The 17,830-nt window shown below is 40.4% G+C and overlaps 1 protein-coding gene across 1 annotated transcript in view; it reads right to left on the bottom strand.

Annotated features, from left to right (window-relative positions):
* The window catches only part of PKHD1 (PKHD1 ciliary IPT domain containing fibrocystin/polyductin), a 440,275-nt gene that overhangs the window by 120,150 nt on the left and 302,295 nt on the right, over positions 1–17,830 (bottom strand). The window contains exons 54-55 of the mRNA XM_055574400.1: positions 4,873–5,027; positions 3,206–3,358 (exon numbers count right to left, since the gene is read on the bottom strand). Coding sequence (XP_055430375.1) covers positions 3,206–3,358; positions 4,873–5,027 — 308 coding nt within the window. The remainder of the gene's footprint in view (positions 1–3,205; positions 3,359–4,872; positions 5,028–17,830) is intronic.

The following is a 17,830-nucleotide window of genomic DNA, read 5'->3' as shown; positions in this document are numbered from 1 at the left end:
AAAAAGGACCACAGTGGAAAAACATGTGAAATCTGGAATAATATCTTAAGTTCAGTTAACACTAGTGCAGTAAGGTTAATTTACTGGCTGTCACAAATGTACCAGAGTTATATTAGATTTTCATGTTAGGGAAAATAGAATGAAAGGTATACAGGAACTCTTCATACCATCTTTGCAACTTTTTTACCAAGGAGTATGTCAAGGCTGTATATTGTCATCCTGCTTATTTAACTTCTATGCAGAGTACATCATGAGAAACGCTGGGCTGGAAGAAGCACAAGCTGGAATCAAGATTGCCAAGAGAAATATCAATCACCTCAGATATGCAGATGACACCACCCTTATGGCAGAAAGTGAAGAGGAACTCAAAAGCCTCTTGATGAAAGTGAAAGAGGAGAGTGAAAAAGTTGGCTTAAAGCTCAACATTCAGAAAACGAAGATCATGGCATCTGGTCCCATCACTTCATGGCAAATAGATGGGGAAACAGTGGAAACAGTGGCTGACTTTATTTTGGGGGGCTCCAAAATCACTGCAGATGGTGACTGCAGCCATGAAATTAAAAGACACTTACTCCTTGGAAGGAACGTTATGACCGATCTAGATAGCATATTCAAAAGCAGAGATACTACTTTGCCAACAAAGGTCCGTCTAGTCAAGACTATGGATTTTCCAGTGGTCATGTATGGATGTGAGAGTTGGACTATGAAGAAAGCTGAGTGCCAAAGAATTGATGCTTTGAACTGTGGTGTTGGAGAAGACTCTTGAGATTCCCTTGGACTGCAAGGAGATCCAACCAGTCCATTCTAAAGGAGATCAGTCCTGGGTGTTCATTGAAGGACTGATGCTGAAGCTGAAACTCCAATACTTTGGCCACCTCATTCGAAGAGTTGACTCATTGGAAAAGATCCTGATGCTGGGAGGGATTGAGGGCAGGAGGAGAAGGGGACGACAGAGGATGAGATGGCTGGATGGCATCACTGACTCGATGGACGTGAACTCCAGGAGTTGGTGATGGACAGGGAGGCCTGGCATGCTGTGATTCATGGGGTTGCAAAGAATCGGACATGACTGAGTGACTGAACTGAACTGAACTGAAAGTGATTACAAAATTAAAAGCTTATCAAAGGCTTTAGAATCAGGCTTGAATTTGAATGTTACCTTGCAAGCTGGATGACTTTTCTTACTGTTCATTTAACTCACTCACTTTTATTGAGGACCTAATACACAGCAGTTATAATACCATACTAAGAAAACAGGGCTGAAAACCTGTCTTACCCTCAAGAAGTTCTATAGCTCCTAATGGAGTTTTATGAAATAGCAGGCAATTTTATTATAGACTCTGTTTCCTCATCTATAAAATCAAGGATAAAATGTCTCTCTCACAGGAATATTAGGATTCAATGAGATAAAACAGGAATGAAAACCAGCGCAGTTCCTAGTCTATAAGAAGCACTGGATTAAGATTCTCTGTCCCTTTCCTGGGGATGTTTTAGGAGCCCCAACCAGCAAGCCAGAGGCTCAGAACCGAGCCAGCATTGAAGGTGGTGAGGGTCCAGCTTTGGTGCTCCTCTATAAGAGCCAGCCTCCTGTCCTGCTCTCGTGATCAGGTTCTAGCCTGGACTGCAAGTACTGTGTAAAGGGGCCCGTCTCACACTCCCTTCCTAATTCTCTGTCTTCACAAATTGCAGGGTAGATTTGTTTTTACATGACCACCACCATGACCAGGACTCAGCCTTTGTCTAGCCTTCCAGAGCAGGGTTACTCCACCTCAACATAACTGACATTTTGGTCCAGGTTATCCTTTCTTGAGGGAGACTGTCTCACACATTGTAGGCTGTTGAGCATCCACTACTAATGCAGAAGCTCCACCAAAGTTGTGACAAGCAAAATGTCTCCAGATACTGCCAAATGTCCTCTAGCCAAGAAGGGAGATCTAGATCACTTCTGTTAAAAAGTGATGAACCACTTCCCTTGCAGTCCAGTGGTTAAGACTCCATGCTTCTAATGCGGAGGCGAGAAGGGGAACAAAAGTTCAATCCCTGGTCAGGAAACTAAGATCTTGCATACAAAGGAGCCTGGTGGGCTACAGTCCATTGAGTCACAAAGAGTCGGACATGACTGAGAGCAACTAACACTTTCACTTTATACCTTACCATGTGGCCATAAAAGAAAGAAAGAAACTGATGGAGCTAGTGTTTATGGAGAGAGAGCTTGTTCTATGGACCAGAAATCCTGAACTTTTGTCTTAAGGTCCAAACACCATCCTTTACCATACTGGCCACCTGATGTGAAGAACTGACACATTGGAAAAGACCCTGATACTGGGAAGGATTGAAGGCAGGAGGAGAAGGGGATGACAGAGGATGAGATGGACATCACCGACTCGATGGACATGAGTTTGAGCAAGCTCTGGTAGTTGGTGATGGAGAGGGAAGTCTGGTATGCTGCAGTCTGTGGGGTTGCAGAGTCGGACACGACTGAGCGACTGAACTAAACTGAAAACAGATGTGCCCACAAAAATTGTTCCATGCGCAATATATGTGGGAAGTGCTTAGATCCTTTACTCTAAGCCTTCTCAGAACCTTTATTATATTCATGTAGACAGTGACTTTCTAAGACGGAGCTTTATTTGACTAGGAAACAACGCTGAAATCATTTTTAAGGAACCCAAATTTCAGAAATAAGGTACCAATAAAATTATTTCACAATACCCCGGAAGAGCTGAAGCTTGAAGGAAATGAGAGAAATTGAACTGATCCCTAAAGCAGTCTAGAATATGGAAATCTTCTTATTTAAATTTACACTATTAATTTATAGCATGAGATGAGGTCTGCCATCAGATAAAGCATGCTACTGGGAAAGAGTAATAGAAATCCAGGAAAGAGATAAAATTCAAGTGGTCATTAAATCATCTACAGTTTCAAAGCAGAGGAAATTTCACATCTGCTGAAGATGGCTTTTCTTTATATATTTTTTTTCTTTCTGAGGTAAAAATATGCCTATGTGCTGATAGCTAGAATATTATTTTAACATCATACTGATAATTAAGCACAGATTAGGACTCAAAATTCATAGCTTCTCAGAGCATAAACGAGCATCTATTCCAAACATTTTGTTTTATAAATGAAAATTCCCACTATTGTAATTTCGGAGGGTCCCATAGCATCCAACTCATAGTGCTTAGTAACTTAAAATTTAATTTACCTGAAAATTCTTCCACACTGGACTTCCTGAAGGACCCCACAAGTAGTCTGCCTCTGCATGATGTATCACCCTGGATTTGTATGTTTCGGGTCAAAAGACCAACCTCAGCAGCCAAACGAATGTGTCGGCCACCCTCCATGACGTGGGCACTTCCTGGGGCAACAGGAAGGAAAAATTTTAAAAAACCTATTTCGGAGATCGCCAGTTAGGGACTCAGCGAACCTGACAAATGAAAACACTCGTTTCCCCGCGGAAGTCCTCCCAACATTAAGGTTTGCTTTTCCTCGGGCGGTCTCCACAAATGTCAGCTGCGAAATGAAAAGCCCGTTCACTAGTCTCTCCTTGGGATAAGAGTGAGAGTATCTGAGCAAGAATTCATTTCTCCTCAGTCACGATGGGTACTGGGACAGGGATGTCAGGGCAGACCGGTCCAATTAGTGGGGTCCCCAACCCCTTCCCTTTAACTCATCCTTGTGAGATTTCCGCGTTTAGTAGTGCCCTGTTCCTGAACCTCTTTCTTAAGAGCGAGGAATCCCAGATCCACTGAGGCAGCGACAGGACCAAAGCAGCAGCGGCAGCGCCCTCTCCTGGCAGGTCTGAAGCTCATCACTCTCAGAAGGAGCCTCCCAGTCTCGCATGTTTGTTACATCGCCCCCCTCCCCCTGTATTTGTATTGCACATGTTTGCATATTACAGGCAGGGATTGATGACGAGTTTTCTTTTCCCTGCCACTGTTTAGAAATAAAATCATCCTTAAAACTATGACTTGGAAAGCTTTAGATATGACCCTAGTGAAAACATGTATTTCCCTCTCAAATATCAGAAACTAAAAAGATAACCCCTTATCCCTTTATTACCCTGTTATATTACTTATTAGCTATATTTCCCGGATTAAATGCATTTATTAGACTGAGCCAGGAAACATGGTTATTTATTATTTATATGCAATGTATTTTAAGTGTATATAGAGTATTAAAATATTCAATACTTTTTTTTAAAAAAGAAGGAGGTATTTGACTTTATTTATCTATAATTTCAGAGAAGGCAATGGCAACCCACTCCAGTGCTCTTGCATGGAGAATCCCAGGGACGGGGGAGCCTGGCGGGCTGCTGTCTATGGGGTTGCACAGAGTCGGACACGACTGAAGTGACTTAGCAGCAGCAGCAGCAGCAGCAGCATTTATAATTTGGGGCAGTAGCAGTAGTCAATACATAAAATGAACTTCATGTCAGAAAGGACACATTCCTAAGTATGGAAAAAGTAAGGAGTCATTATTTACAATAACTACCACATTCTAAGTGGTTGTGTGATTCAATGTGCCAGGAAATGAACTGGAAACTCATCTCCCGTGAGGTTTATTCTGGCTTAGCCATGAAAATGCCCGGTGACCTTGAACAAGTTTCTTAACCCTTCTGCTTGCTTCTAGGCTTGCCATTATAAATAAAAAGTTAAAAAAATACCCTCACATCAAAGTATTTTTTTTTTAAATTAGGCAATAAAATTAATGAAGGGATGGAGATAAAGCCTTCTAGGATGAGCCTAGGGCAGCAGTAAAGTATTATCCATCCCCTCTGAACGCCGGTTGGATCCAAGGTCCCCAGGCAGGTTGCTGAACACGTTTTTCTTGGCTCATTCACTTCCCTTAACTAACAAACCGAAGCCTTACCGATGTGTCGGTGTCTGAGCCGTTCATGGATCCTAATATGGTGGCCCCTGACTTCTTTCACAGTGAGGACCTCTGCTTCGTGAGGCTCATATGAAGAGGAGCTGAGGACAATCTTGTCATGGGGTCGCCAATCCACTGCGTCCTCTACTATAATTCTGTAACAGCATAAAGATCGTATCAAGTACACTGGCAAAGCAACTCAGATATGATCTACTCATTCCAGGGAGAAGAGGAAATCCACTGCAACCAGCAATTCCCACCAGGGAGAGGAAAGTAGAAACATCAAGTCAAGATGGAGAAAAAAGACTTCTGCAAAACATGAATGCTAATGGAGTTCATCTCCTGGCTTACATGTATGCAATACAGGGATGGCCAAGGTATTCTGTGGCCATGAAGCACCAGACAAAAGAATAAGAAAGGGTAAAATTTTGAGAGTTTAGTAATGCCCTCTCCATATGGTTTCCTAAAATGGAAGTCTACTTCCTTGATTGGGAAACAGTTCGAATAATAAAGGTATTTCAGAAGGGATCTTTTCTCACATTTTCTGAAGACTTCTAATACCATTTTCAGACAATTTCTCATCACACATTTAAGGTTCATACCTTCATAGCCAAGCAGATACAGTGTGAATCCTAGAGGTTCCACTTAGTAGCTATGGGACATTGAGAGGTCACGTCACTCTTCTGAGTTTCATATCTTCATTTGAAAAGTGACACTATTTGGAGTTTTCCTCCCCTATCCCCCCATTATTGCAGGGACAAAGGTATGCATTTCTTGAAGGTGCTATGTTCCAAGCATTGTGTTTTCATCACAATATGCAATAAGAGTTTTGTTCATTTTTGTTTTTTCTTAACTACCATTTAATAAGGTTTTTGTTCAGTCATTTGCTGCTGCCTATCTTTCCCTAGTAAATAAGTCTGCTTTATCCTCCAGTTAGTCATTACCAACTTCAACAGCATAAGTTTATATTAATCGCCTGGCTCTTTTGCTAATGTTCACACTTTAGCAAGCATTGACAATAGTGTCTCCTCTACCAGTAAAGTTTCATCCTGGCAACGGGTCCATGTGAAGGCCTTTCAATCAAGAAACATACATTGTCTGAGCAACAATACATGCCACACACTATAGTGCTAGAGACATATGGATGAATGAAACAGATGACATTTACATTTAAAAATGACAACTTAGACTGTGACTAGAAGACATTTTTTGTTTAGTAAACATCCTTTACTAGTAGATTTTGACTAGCAGACACTAGTCTACTGTATGAGTGGAGAATTCACAGATGATTCATATATAACATTCAGTTCAGTTCAGTTCAGTCGCTCAGTCGTGTCCGACTCTTTGCGACCCCATGAATCGCAGCACGCCAGGCCTCCCTGTCCATCACCAATTCCCGGAGTTCACTCAAACTCATGTCCATCGAGTTGGTGGTGCCATCCAGCCATCTCATCCTCTGTCGTCCCCTTCTCCTCCTGCCCCCAATCTCTCCCAGCATCAGTCTTCTCCAGTGAGTCAACTCTTCGCATGAGGTGGCCAAAGTACTGGAGTTTCAGCTTTAGCATCAGTCCTTCCAAAGAACACCCAGGGCTGATCGCCTTCAGAATAGACTGGTTGGATCTCCTTGCAGTGCAAGGGACTCTCAAGAGTCTTCTCCAACACCACAGTTCAAAAGCATCAGTTCTTCAGTGCTCAGCTTTCTTCACAGTCCAACTCTCACATCCATACATGACTACTGGAAAAACCACAGCCTTGACTAGACGGACCTTTGTTGGCAAAGTAGTATCTCTGCTTTTGAATATGCTATCTAGATTGGTCATAACTTTCCTTCCAAGGAGTAAGTGTCTTTTAATTTCATGGCTGCAGTCACCATCTGCAGTGATTTTGGAGCCCCAAAAATAAAGTCTGACACTGTTTCCACTGTTTCCCCATCTATTTGCCATGAAGTGATGGGACCAGATGCCATGATCTTCGTTTTCTGAATGTTGAGCTTTAAGCCAACTTTTTCACTCTCCTCTTTCACTTTCATCAAGAGGCTCTTTAGTTCCTCTTCACTTTCTGCCATAAGGGTGGTGTCATCTGCATATCTGAGGTTATTGATATTTCTCTTGGCAATCTTGATTCCAGCTTGTGCTTCTTCCAGCCCAGCATTCCTCATGATGCACTCTGCATGTAAGTTAAATAATCAGGGTGACAATATACAGCCTTGACGTACTCCTTTCCCTATTTGGAACCAGTCTGTTGCTCCATGTCCAGTTCTAACTGTTGCTTCCTGACCTGCATATAAGTTTCTCAAGAGGTAGGTCAGGTGGTCTGGTATTCCCATCTCTTTCCAAAAAAAAAAAAATAAGTTATAGGGGGTCATTTGTGGGCCAATGGTATAAATTTTTTATTAACCAAAGATTGTAATTAATTTAAATCTATGTGATGTGCCTGAGGTTAAAGAGAAGAAGAGAGACTGGAAAAGACAGAGAAAATACTACTGTCGGTTATACAATTTTAATTAAAGAATTTAGACCTGATTTGCGATGACATCCTAGAAAACTCACAGTTACAAAATAATAAAACAACCCTTAGCTTTTAAAGGCAAGGAAACCAAGATTCAGAAAGAATAAATAACAAAACTCAAGATTAGATAACTAAATGAAGTCAGAGGTTGAGTTAAGCCTAAGTCTCCTGATCAAATTCAAGTTCTTTCCATTAAATGACATCATCCTATCTGTTTGATTCTTAGCTCTTCACGTATAATAAAAAGCAAAACTCCTACATTTCATAATGACTATATTATGAATTTATATAATCTCATAAACCACGAACTTATGAGATCTGTAACTCAAACAGTAGATTATTGTGTGTGTGCATGCTCAGTCATGTCCAACTCTTTGCGACCCCATGGACTGTAGCTGGTCAGGCTCCTCTGTCCGTGGAATTATCGTGGCAAGAATACTGGAATGGGTTGCCATTTCCTTCTCCAGGGGATCTTTCCAACACAGGGATTGAACTCCAGTTTCCTGCATCACCTGAATTGGCAGGTGAATTCTTTACTGAGCCACCTGAGAAGCCCACAGTGCATTATTATATAGTCATTAAAAAGCACATTATAGCAGAACACTTAATTACAGTGTTCATTTTTTTCATTGTCTGAAAAAAAGGATATAAAATAACATGCCCATTTATTTTTAATAAAAGTAATGCATGCACAGAAAAAAGAAAATAGGAAAGATGTACACTAAAAATGTCACCTCACCAATGGAAGGTGAATTTATTAGTCATTTTCACTTAAATCTAAATGTTCTAACTTACCAGGTAGTATATTGAAGAAAATTTTACTGCTTAAAAAGAGAATCAGGTGATGGATATAAAGTCACACCAAAGCCAATTAGGAGTATAACTGAAATCAATCCTTTCCTTCATGGCCAGTATTATTGGGATAATCTTTTTATTTTTGTTTATATTGTTGAATAGAGCTTTTCAGACATAGGTCATGACAATGTTCAGGAAAGTTCCTTGTGAAAAATGAGAATTAAAACTCATTCCCTAGGGAGCACAGGAGATTTATAGGGCTGTAAATTCTTCTGTGTGATACTTTAAGGATGGATACATGCCATTATACATTTGTTGAAGCCCACAGAGCAATGCAAAGTATGAACCATAATATAAACTAAGAAATAACTAGAGCCTTATCCCTCAACTCCCTTATATAAGTCCTCTGCTCCAACCTGATGAACCTGCTCACTCTGCCAAGAAATAGATAATGTGCTTCTCACCTATCAATTAAAATATTATCTCCTGTATTCTGCTCTTCAGTCTTAAAAATTTACTGAAGCTCCTTTGCATTCAAGAAGTCATCCCATGGGAATCTTCTCCACTGAACACCCAGTCCCATTTCTGTTCATCATTTTGACAAAACAGATACCACTGCTTTGTAAATGATTTTGTACTGTCTTCTGTGGCTACTCAACTTTGACATTGTTGTGTGTGTACTAAGTCACTTCAGTCATGTCCGACTCTTTGCAACGCTATGGACTGTAGCCCACCAGGCTCCTCTGTCCATGGGAATTCTGCAGGTAAGAATACTCGCGTGAGTTGCCATTTCCTACTCCAGGAGATCTTCCCAACCCAGCGATAGAACCCACATCACTTATGTCTCCTGCATCGGCAGGCAGGTTCTTTATCACTAGTGCCACTTGATAGTTAATATTTAATGAAAATAGGACTATCCAGCTATGTAAACCCCAGAGCTCCTCACAATTTTCTAGGCAAAGAGAAAAGGAGTTACTGAAATTATTATTCAAAACTTTACAATAAAAATATAAATGAACTTAACTCTTGTCATGATGGTTTCCAAAACCTTACAGATCTATGAACAATTCTCTCTCCTGTATACTACTGAAATCTTGAGATTCTGTATCTCTTAAGAAAATATACAAATGGCAAGGGAGCATTGCTCCTTCTCTGTCTACACAGCAATAGTGGTAAATTCAGGGAAAATTTTGGTTCCAGTATTAAGAGCCTAGAAAGTTCTGCTAGTCAAGTATCAATATTCCTTAAATTCCTTCAATTCAAAGATTCCCTCTTCCTACTTGAAGGAAGACCCATCAACCATTTCAAGAAATTCTAGCTTAAGCCTTAAGGATTTGAATCCCAGCTCGATTTCATGTGTCTGATTAATAATAAGAAGAATCTTATAGCTACAGGGGAGAGGGGAGATTTGCTCATTTTTCTGAGCTAAACACACCAAAAATAATAAATAAACCAAAAAATAAAAAGAGTTGTTTGCAACATAATTGGCTCTAAATGGAAACCATATGAAAAGAGAGAGGAAACTGAATAATCACTGCAAAAGTCTCCTGAAAGATAACTTTTGAAAAGTATAAACAAAATATCAGCAGCTTCCTTTATTTTTGCATTAAAATTTATCTAGTTTAGAGAAAAATGCAATACTTTTGGTCAAAAGAACATAATTACAAAGAATGAAACAAATATACTTACAAATTTGAAACTTTTTCCCACCATGTAAAAAGCATTCATATAGAAATACATATAACTTAAATGAATTTAATTAAACTTTAGGGAGATCTTAATGACAACAGATGCACTTGACCATAGGTTCAGAGTGCTGGATGTCAAAATGTTCTTCCCTGAGGAATTAGAGTAGCCATAGAATTCTGATCTTTAGTAATACTGAGGCTTTTTTTTTTAACTCCTGTTTAAACTTTCTTTTGTCAATTGCCATTGAAATTGGCCGAGGACCCTCAGACTCCAGTGAATTATGTGAGGTGTTTAAAGAAACTGAATCCTGTAATGGTATTGATAGTGATGGTGATAATATGAATGGTCTTTGGGGTCTACTGTTTGTCTGCCATCCCATGCCATGCTTAGTCATGTCCAACTCTTTGAGGCCCTTTGGATTGTAGCCCATCAGGGTCTTCTGTCCATGGGATTTTTTTAGGCAAGAATACTAGAGTGGGTTGCCATTTTCCTCCTCCAGCTGATCTTCCCAATCCAGGGACTGAGCCCACGTCTCCATCGGGAAAGCCCTCAACTGTTTGTCTACCTGATCTATTTTCTCCTTTGTTCCAGGAAATGCATCACATCTCTTCTGAGACCTGATCTCCTCATTCACCACACTAAGTGGTCCTAGTAAGAGCTGCACACATTTTGCCAAAGGGTGGGCAAGGGATCCAACCTGCCTTCATTAGTTAAAATCCTTTTGCTTTTCCAACTTTATGAGGTATAATCAAAAAATAAAGTTGTAGGGCTTCCCTTATGGCTCAGCTGGTAAAGAATTCGCCTGCAATGAGGGAGACTTGGGTTTGATTCCTGGGTTGGGAAGATCCCCTGGAGAAGGGAATTGCTACCCACTCCAATAGGCAATGGCACCCCACTCCAGGACTCTTGCCTGGAAAATCCCATGGACAGAGGAGCCTGGTGGGCTGCAGTCCATGGGGTTGCTAGGAGTCGGACACGACTGAGCAACTTCACTTTCACTTTTCACTTTCATGCATTGGAGAAGGAAATGGCAACCCACTCCAGTATTCTTGCCTGGAGAATCCCAGGGACGGGGGAGCCTAATGGGCTTCCATCTATGGGGTCGCACAGAGTCGGACACAACTGAAGCAACTTAGCAGTAGCAGCAGCAGCCAATACTGTGGCCTGGAGAATTCCATGGACTGTATAGTCCATGGGGTCACAAAGAGTTAGAAACAACCAAGCAACTTTCACTCACTCACTCAAGATATTTAAAGCATATAAATATGCTGATTTGATATGATATGCATACACATTATGAAAAGATTCCCCTACTGAGCTAATTAATATGTCAGTCACCTCACACATTCACCCTTTTTCTGCTATTGTTTGGTGAGAACACTCGAGTTCTACTCTCTTAGCAAGTTATACAATACAGTGCTAGCAACTGTAGTCTCCTGGACTTCTGAATTGCAACTAAGGAGAAAGAGAAATTTCCTCCCTAATGGTAAGGCTGGGAAAAGCCAACGGCTTCAGGGTTTAGTTGCACCCTACAGAATGTGGAAATCTCTTCAGTAGGAACAAGTGAGACTGAAATAGAGAAACAGGAGAGGTGGAGGGAGGGCCCGATGCAATTTCCCAAACGGATTAAGAAGGGTTGCTTTTACTTTTACTTTCTATTGAAAGAGTCTTGGTTACTGTAATAACTACCATGACGTGAGGCTGACTTGGTGCCAGAAACCGGCCTAAGTGCTTTATACACATTGATTCACTTAATCCTTATAACTACTCTATTAACCAAGTATTATTTTTTTCCTATTATAGAAAAAGAAACTGAGACTCAGAGAAAGTACTTTACCTGAAATACATTATTAGTTAATTGCATAATTAAAAGTATTTTAATCTGCTGTCCTTAATGTTCCAGCTCATTTTCATTGTAGGAATCTATGTCCCCCCTCCCTTCCTAACTCATATGTCTTTTCCAAGCATGGAGACAATAGCCAGTTTGAGATTAGGACCCACTAGCTCATTGGACCAAAAGGAACCATCTTCTTTTGGATACTACAACGTGATCCTGAACTCCTGCTAATAAATGAATAAGGCCACCATCTCTATGTTCTAATATTTGAACTAAGTTGTTATAGTATAATCATGAGGTTTGATTAATGAGCACAAAAATAATTATAGTAATTTTTGAATTTAAATTCAATATTCTAATTTATTAGACAAGATGCCATTGAGTCAACAGGCTTTATAAGTTCTGATTTCCAGAAAAGATACATCAGTCCAGTTTGGCACACACTTATTAGAACTCTTTTAATTTCTGTTGTGTGCTGGATGCTAAATAATACACCAAATCAATCAAAAAAAAATAACAAAAAACAGTATTTTCCTCTCCTGTAGAGCACTACTAGGAGGAACAGGACATACATACCTGAAGCAGCTTAGTATCAATCACTAAGAAGCATATTTTTATTAAAATTATAAATCATAGAATCACATGGTATATTGATTCAAATGGTAGAAAATCAGTGTGTGCTGGAGGGGAGACTGAATGTCCTGTGGGAGGTGTGATGGAATCTTTAAAGATCCGTAGGAAGTGTAAAGGTAAAGAAGAGATGCAAGGGTACTTCTGACCCTCTAATCGCATTTATCAAACATTTAGGAAGCCAGTACAGAAGCTGTTATAGAAAGGCACATGGAATGCCCAAGTGAGAGTGTAGCAGAAGGAGAAACAATAAATACTCCAAACAAAGTGTACCCACAGAGCAGCCACTGTGGCAAATAATGTAGCAGTTCCCTTAAAAACTAAAAATAGAGTTACCCTATGATCCAGCAATCCCACCCCCCACCACAGATCTGGAAAAGACAAAAGCTCTAACTTGGAAAGATACACGCACCCCAACGTTCATAGCAGCACTATTTATAATAGTAAAGACATAGAAACAACCCAAGTGCCAAATAACAGATGAAAAGATAGAGAAGACATGGTATGTATACATAATGGAATATTAATCAGCTATTAAAAAAAAAGAATGAAATAGTGCCATTTGCAGCAACATGGATGGACCCAGAAATTGTCATACTAAGTGAAATAAGTCAGACAGGGAAAGACAATATTATATGGTATCACTTGTATGTGTAACCCAAAATAATACAAATGAACTTATTTATGAAAGAGAAACAGACAGACGTAAAAAATAAAGTTATGGGTACCAAAGGGGATGGAGGTGTGGGATAAATTGGCAATATGGAATTAACAGATGCACACTACCATATATAATATAAACAAGGATTTACTGTATAGGACAGGGAACTACATTCAATATCTTATAATAAACTATAAAGAAAAGGAATATTAGAAAGACATATTAAATTGGCTTTTAATAGAAGACTCTTGAGAGTCCCTTGGACTGCAAGGAGACCCAACCAGTCCATTCTGAAGGAGATCAGCCCTGGGATTTCTTTGGAAGGAATGATGCTAAAGCTGAAACTCCAATACTTTGGCCACCTCATGCTAAGAGTTGACTCATTGGAAAAGACTCTGATACTAGGAGGGATTGGGGGCAAGAGGAGAAGGGGACAACAGAGGATGAGATGGCTGGATGGCATCACTGACTCAATGGACGTGGGTCTCAGTGAACTCCGGGAGTTGGTGATGAACAGGGAGGCCTGGGGTGCTGCGATTCATGGGGTCGCAAAGAGTCGGACATGACTAAGTGACTGATCTGATCTGATCTGAATAGAAGGAAGATTGTAGATCAATTTTTAAAGAAACAGGTTGATTGAGATCTGTAGTTCAGTTAATACTGTGCTAATATCAACTTGTTGAATTTTATAGTCTGTGGTTATGTAAGATATCATCAAGGAAAGCTGAATCAAGGGTACATGGGAATTCTACTATTTTTGCAACTTCTTGTGAGTCTTAAATTATTTCACATATTTTTAAAAGGTTAAAAAAAGAAATCCATAAAATGAATGCACTATAATAACCATATATCATTATATATAAATGTATTAAAGTACTCCTCCTCAGGACTGATACTAAATAATTTTGTTTTTAATATGATTGTATTTTTAATATTTGTAGTATGTAGAACACAAAAAATGGAATCAGACAAGCTATGGTAAAAATCCAACCTCAGAAACTATAGTTTTCTGACCTTGGAAATTTTACTTACCTTCTCCAGCCTCGGTTTTTATATCTATAAAGTGCAGATAGTAACATCTAACTTGTAGCACTGAGAGATTTAAGGTAGATAATGTATGTACGATGCTTGGTAGATGTGTGACACAGAATGAGCCTAGATGATAAGAACTCAGTAAGTGGCAGCTAGTTAATTACTATCAATAGTTTTAATTAATAAAATTGAGTTTCTTTCAGAATAGCCTATAACTTGATTCTGAATGAGGTTTTTAACACATTCTTATAAGAAAAATCCATTCATATGGCTCCTGCCAAATTCCAACTTGCTAACCTGATAACAATTAAAGATTCTTATTGATTCCTGTTAGAAATGCCTCCCTGACAAATTCTTCTGGGCATCAGAAAAGCACTTCAAACTCAACATGACCAAATCTGAACTCATCTTTTCCAACAAATTTAGTCCTCCACTAGTGAATGGTGCTGCCACCCATTTACACAAACCAGAACCAAGAAAGCACCTCACGCCCAGTTCATCCTGAGATGGAGAGGATCCTACGGTCCTTGCCCACTCCCTCCCACCAGATCCTCTGCCTGCCTTTTGTCTGGGAAAACTCTAGTCAAAGAATAAGATCAATCAGAGAAGTAAAAAATGTGGAAACAAAGAAAAACAATAAGGAAACTAAATAATAATAATATAACCATTAATCATAGTCAAGGACCTTTCACTCTTTCTCAAGGGCTTATAGATAATATTCTAAGCCATATCCTGTGTGCTGTCTTATAGATACTAAAACACTAGGTGGAAGAAGTTAACTACATGATGACCAGACTACCCAGGACATGAGCTGCCACAATTCTGAGAACTGGCCTCAAAGAAATGGGAACAAATGGAACTTAGTTTAACTAAAAAAACCAACAGGAGATGGAACAATGGACTAGTTCCAAACTGGGAAAGGAGTACGTCAAGGCTGTATATTGTCACCCTGCTTATTTAACTTACATGCAGAGTACATCATGCGAAATGCTGGGCTGGATGGCACAAGCTGGAATCAAGACTGCCAGGAGAAATATCAATAACCACCCGTAGATGACACCACCCTTATGGCAGAAAGTGAAGAAGAACTAAAGAACCTCTTGATGAAAGTGAAAGAGGAGAGTGAAAAAGTAACCTTAAAACTCAACATTCAGAAAACTAAGATCATGGCATCTGGTCCCATCACTTCATGGCAAATAGATAGGGAAACAATGGAAACAGTGACAGACTGTATTTTCTTGAGTCCAAAATCACTGCAGATGGTGATGGAAGCCATGAAATTAAAAGACGCTTGTTCCTTGAAAGAAAAGCTATGACAAACCTAGACAGCATATTAAAAAGCAGGCACATTACTTTACCAACAAAGTTCTATATAGTCAAAGCTATGGTTTTTCTAGTAGTCATGTATGGGTGTGAGAGTTGGACTATAAAGAAAGCTGAGCACCAAAGAATTGATGCTTTTGAACTGTGGTGATGGAGAAGACTCTTGAGAGTCCCTTGGACTGCAAGGATATCAAACCAGTCAATCTTAAAGGAAATCAACCCTGAATATTCATTGAAAGGACTGATGCTGAAGTTGAAACTCCAATACTTTAGCCACCTGATGCAAAGAGCTGACTTATTGGAAAAGACCCTGATGCTGGGAAAGATTGAAGGCAGGAGGAGAAGGGGATGACAGAGGATGAGATGTTTGGATGGCATCACTGACTCAGTGGACATGAGTTTGAGCAAGCTCTTGGAGTTGGTGATAGACAAGGAGGCCTGGCGTGCTGCAGTCCATGGGGTCGCAAAGAGTTGTACACAACTGAGCAAATGAACTGAACTGAACTTAAAACAACCAAGATGATACTGGTCAGACCACTGATGACCAATTTGCAAATGACCGTTAGAGATGACTATGCTGTTTCTGCATGCAGTCCCCTCTCCCTCCCCACACACACATGCTCTGTCTATAAAAGCTTTCACCCGCTGCTTGTAAGGGAGGAAGAGTCGACCTTTAGACAGATGTCCACCACCCTCCCCACATCCTGTTGCAGACATCTGAAGTAAAGGAGACTTTGCTTTCCATCAGCCTAGTGTGTTTATTGACTTTTGAGCAGCGAGCAGCTGGACCCCACACTCTTTTGATAACAATCCTAGAGATTTTGTCTCCTGTCTATACATCTACATACTTCTTTCCATTGCTACTCCACCTCCTGACTACAAGTTACACTGCCTCTCACTTGCACCTCCTAAGTAGCGTGCCTAGAGCTGTTTTTGGCTCCTCCTGTTGTCTGTGTTGTACCTAGAATGATTTTTTTAGGCATAAAAATGTGAGTATTGGTGCTACCTCCCACCCATACAATCCCCTTCAAAGCCTAAAATAGTTACACAATGCTATCAGGAGGCTAAACACTGAAATTCTTGATAACATCAGTGAATATAGCCCTGCCTTGTAACTAACCCTTGAAACCCTGTCATCATGGCTTGGTCTGTTCTCTCCTCATCAGCCATCCTGGCATTCAGGTCCCTCATGTTCTCCATTCTTCTTCCCAGCACAGACTCACCTCTTGGGTCTCTTTGCCTCAATCACCTGCACTAACTCCTCCTCTATCAACTTCTTAAAATTTAGACTGGCCTCAGTCTCATGTCCAGGCTCCAGTTTTCTCCTCTCCCAGTTGATACGCTTCTAGATCAGTGACACCATCTACTTCATCAACAGGATGCCTGTCATGGTCTCACTGAGCCCTGTGTTCTGTATTAAACTGCCTTCTTCACATCTCTGCTTGGTGTCTCCAACTTAGCACATCCCTGCCATCATCCACCCTGACAAGTCTGTTCCTCTCCGAATCTCCCCATCTCAGTGCATTCTTCCACCACCCACCAAGTTGATCAATCAAAAAACCAGAAGGACTCCCCCTACCTCAATATTCAATTCATTGGCAATCAGACAGCATCATTTCTTCTCTCTATCTCCACTGCCTCCTCCCCAGTCCCATGTTTTTGACCTCAGCTGACCTCCAGATACCTCAGCTTCTGTTCTTATCTTCATGATACATCAACTTCATAGCAGCCAGTTGTTGCTGTTTAGTAGTTACGTAGTGCTAAGTAGTGCCTGACTCTTTTGCAACCCTATGGACTGTAGCCCACCAGTCTCCTCTGTCCATGGGATTATCCTGGCAAGAATACTTGAGTGGGTTGCCATTTCCTTCTCCAGGGGATCTTCCTGACTCAGGGATAGAACCCCGTGTCTCCTGCATTGCAGGCAGATTCTTTACCGCTGAGCCACCAGGAAAGTCCAAGCAATTTCAAAACCTAAATCAGATTCCATCAATTCCTCTGTAGAAAATGCTCTGTAACTTTCCCTTTGATCTCTCACATGTAAACAAGGTACCACGTGACTTGGCTTCTGTCATTTCCCGTCTGTAGAAAGATCCTCCCTGTCCACTCAGTGTAAAAGGATACACCTCATATCCCCCAGCTATCTTGGATCATACCACCCAGTTTATTTCCTTACTAGCACATTTTATAATCTACAATTATGTAACTATGTCCTTTATATTTTTTGATTTGCTTGTTTATTGTCTATCTCCCTCCACTAAGATGTAGACTCCCAGATGACAGCCATTTCTTCAAATCTGCCTCTAAATGTGCAGTGGTTATAGCCACACCTGGCACATAGTAAATGCTCATCAGCTATTTATTGAATGACTAAGCGCTGTCTGCTCTGGCTACAGTACTCTTCACACACACCCTGCCCCCACTTTGTTTAGTGAATGCCCACTCATCTTTCAGTCCCCACCTTTGAAACCACTCTTCAGGGAAGC

This window comes from Bubalus kerabau, chromosome 3 (genome assembly GCF_029407905.1).
Source record: "Bubalus kerabau isolate K-KA32 ecotype Philippines breed swamp buffalo chromosome 3, PCC_UOA_SB_1v2, whole genome shotgun sequence".
NCBI lineage: Eukaryota > Metazoa > Chordata > Mammalia > Artiodactyla > Bovidae > Bubalus > Bubalus kerabau.
This window is presented reverse-complemented; position numbering and strand designations above follow the sequence as displayed.